The sequence below is a fragment of the Alosa pseudoharengus genome, unplaced genomic scaffold (genome assembly GCF_046254945.1).
Source record: "Alosa pseudoharengus isolate Yale_2024_CS ecotype anadromous, Long Island Sound unplaced genomic scaffold, YU_APseudo_1.1 YU_APseudo_1.1_scf_9, whole genome shotgun sequence".
NCBI lineage: Eukaryota > Metazoa > Chordata > Actinopteri > Clupeiformes > Clupeidae > Alosa > Alosa pseudoharengus.
In genome coordinates this window covers 32,717,552-32,720,484 of record NW_027468881.1, presented here as the reverse complement: position 1 = coordinate 32,720,484, position 2,933 = coordinate 32,717,552, and the positions used below count along the sequence as shown (strand labels likewise).

At 38.5% G+C, this 2,933-nt stretch overlaps 1 protein-coding gene across 1 annotated transcript in view; it reads left to right on the top strand.

Annotated features, from left to right (window-relative positions):
* The window catches only part of megf6a (multiple EGF-like-domains 6a), a 128,936-nt gene extending 127,045 nt beyond the window's left edge, over positions 1 to 1,891 (top strand). Inside the window, exons 37-38 of the mRNA XM_076277017.1 lie at positions 1 to 117; positions 277 to 1,891. The exon at positions 1 to 117 is cut by the window's left edge and continues 12 nt beyond it. Of these exons, the coding sequence (XP_076133132.1) occupies positions 1 to 117; positions 277 to 329 (170 nt within the window). The 3' untranslated portion in view covers positions 330 to 1,891. The remainder of the gene's footprint in view (positions 118 to 276) is intronic.
* The last annotated feature ends 1,042 nt before the right edge of the window (positions 1,892 to 2,933 follow it).

The following is a 2,933-nucleotide window of genomic DNA, read 5'->3' as shown; positions in this document are numbered from 1 at the left end:
GCCGCTATGGACCCGACTGCGTGCAGAGCTGTGAGTGTGCAAGTGGCGGCCAGTGTGACCCACGCAGCGGACGCTGCACCTGCCTGCAAGGCTGGTTCGGCCTGAGCTGCAGCGAAGGTGATGACTTCACCTTTTGGCCATTAATCCAAACACAGCTGTCCTCAACCTGTATCATAGATCAGCAACTGATTACAAAATGGGGAGGAAAGCTCTTCGAAACAATGGAAAGCATAAAAGCTTTCTCAGATGTCTGCTTTGTTTTTCTTTCCTCTTCAGGGGGGCCCCTTAAGTCTGGTCATCAGATCAACAGGCTTCCGGGGAGAACATAGGACATGGTCTTACTCCTCCGGTCAGGAATTCAGTCTGTTACACGGGCCAGCTGCCATACCACGCAATCCACCATCTCGCCACATCCTGACCTGAACCTCCAGAGGACAAATTAAGTCATTAGGCAGATGCCTTTATCGAAGTTACATTACACCACAGGTAAGGTATGCATTTGATACATTTGATCAGGAAGTATTGTTGGCACCTGACCCGCAGCACCAAGACTAAGCCTGACCTTGCTGGTTAAAAACCAAACCAAAGACTACTCGATAGTAGCAACTTGAGGCTTTACAATGGAAAAAAAGTGGACAAAGTGGACCTGGCCAAGTGTGAGGAGAAGACACAAAAAAGGATGGGACCTCTTTCCAATGAATCCTCAGTCTGGGTATGCAAGTGACATTAAATTAATCAAATCAACAATTTCATATTTTCTACATACAACTTTTTTGTTACTTTTTTTTTTGCATCGCTGAGATTTGACTTTTTGAGTATACTCTGTGTTTACTTATATCACTTAACACTATAATCAAACATAATGCCAAGGAGAATTAACATACAAAACATATCATGAGGAAGGATGAACGGTTTCTCCTCAACAAATGTACTGTATCTGTTGTTTGTGTCTTTTCATATGTCTTAACCAGAAGAGTTCTTGTCAGTCACGCTAATAATTTTTTCAGGCTTTTTCATAGGCATCCAAAACCATGTCAGATGTATGGAAAAGTGTGTATGTATTTATGATGTACGTGTGAAAGTTTGAAAGACAATATTGTGTTCAGCACACCTTTTTATTCAGTGAAATGAAATGCACATTTAGCAAACATTGGCAATATATTATAGTTAAGGGATTTCTGGGCATGTGGTCAGTGTAACACTCTTGCTGTTTTATGTATGTTGTATGAAGAGTGATACAAAGCACATAATCTTTTTTACTGTAGGTCACAGTATAGTTGTTTAACATCTTCTTCAGTCTAGTGAAGAAGCTCCATCATTTTAAGAGAAAGGATTTTCCAGTAGCTCAACTTTAGTCAAACACTCTGGTGAAGTGATTCTAATAATGGTAGTATTGTTTAGCACTTTTTTAAAAGTTGTTTCATGTCAATTGTTATTAATCAAAACAACATGGGTCACAAACTCTTATAGATTCTGAACACTGAGTGATGGCCCCAGTCTGATCATTCTCCAATTCAATGGCTCATAGTTTATGTATAACTCTGGTGAGGAAAAGGGAAACACAAAAGCATGTATGTTGTGCATTTTGTAAAAAAAAACATTTCAGAAGATGTATTTACATTTTTTACTTACCATTGAGTACATTCGGGAGGGGTATGTTCGGGAATGTAAAGTATCCTTGGCATAGATGGTTTTATGGTGGATGTCACATAAGGCTAGGGAAGCTGTGAGTTCAGAAGATAACTATGCCAGGGATCATATCAGTACTTTCATTTTAAGAGAGGATGCCTATCTTTTTTGTAAAGTTGTCCATCAATATGACTGTAAATGTATTTCACTGATTGACAAACATTATTTGTACAAACATTAATTGTAATCATCAAATAAATAACATTCCACATTTTTTTCCAATATAATTTATTTTCATTTGATAATATCAGAAGCTGTACATTTTATTTTCAGAATTTTCCTTCAAGCATAATGTAGTAAGTAAATGAGAATGAACAAAGGCCAAAGTATCAGCCATCAGTATCAATACACTATATATAGAGACTATATACACAGAGAGGGTATCAGACAACCACTAGCATTCAGAGACAGTAGTCTGCCACATAACCCCACATTACAGAGTCCCTCTACAATACAAAAGTCTCCCATAGGTCCAAACTACTTCAATGCGGGTAAAAACAAGCTTACAAATAACTTATTTTGTCTTTAAAGGGCTTAACATGTTACTTGTTAGTAAATATTTTAGATTTCTTTCAGGAGTAGTTTAGTTTTGTCATCTAGTTTAGTTTTGTCATCTACTGTAGTTCTAGTTTCGTCATGAATGCGATGGGCATAAGTGACTTCGCATGTAGCCAACAGAGGCACAAATCTTTATTAAGAGATGCTGATGGAGGCTGTTCTATTAGCGATTAAGATATGGCTTTGTACAGCAAGTTACATACTCTACGTTTATATGTCAGACTATAGGGTCCCCCTTTAACACAGGAACAACAGACGTCACTAATACAAATGCAACTCACAACAGAAGCAGGTTTCCAAACCAGGTGGAGACAAGAGAGGAGCACTTCCTACAGTCTCGTCAGAAAACTGACAACAATGACGACACACAACTTACTCTGACGGGCTACAGCATGGTCTTAGCATCCACCACAACTGCCAACCTTGTTAACACTATTAACAGTCCGACATGTACTGTAGATACCAACCTTGGAGATGTGTAGCGCTCTGCAAATGTCTTTGGTTAAAGCACTGATGGCAACCTCAGAACAATTTATACCAGGTACTTGATGTCCTCTAACCTGTCTACTTGCAGTTGTTGTTATTGTTAGATGTGTCCTGGTTTAAGTTATATTGAAATGTTTCTGTTTAGCATTGAGAGCTTAGTTACAGTGTATACAGAGTTGTATTGTATAGTTTTTGCAAGC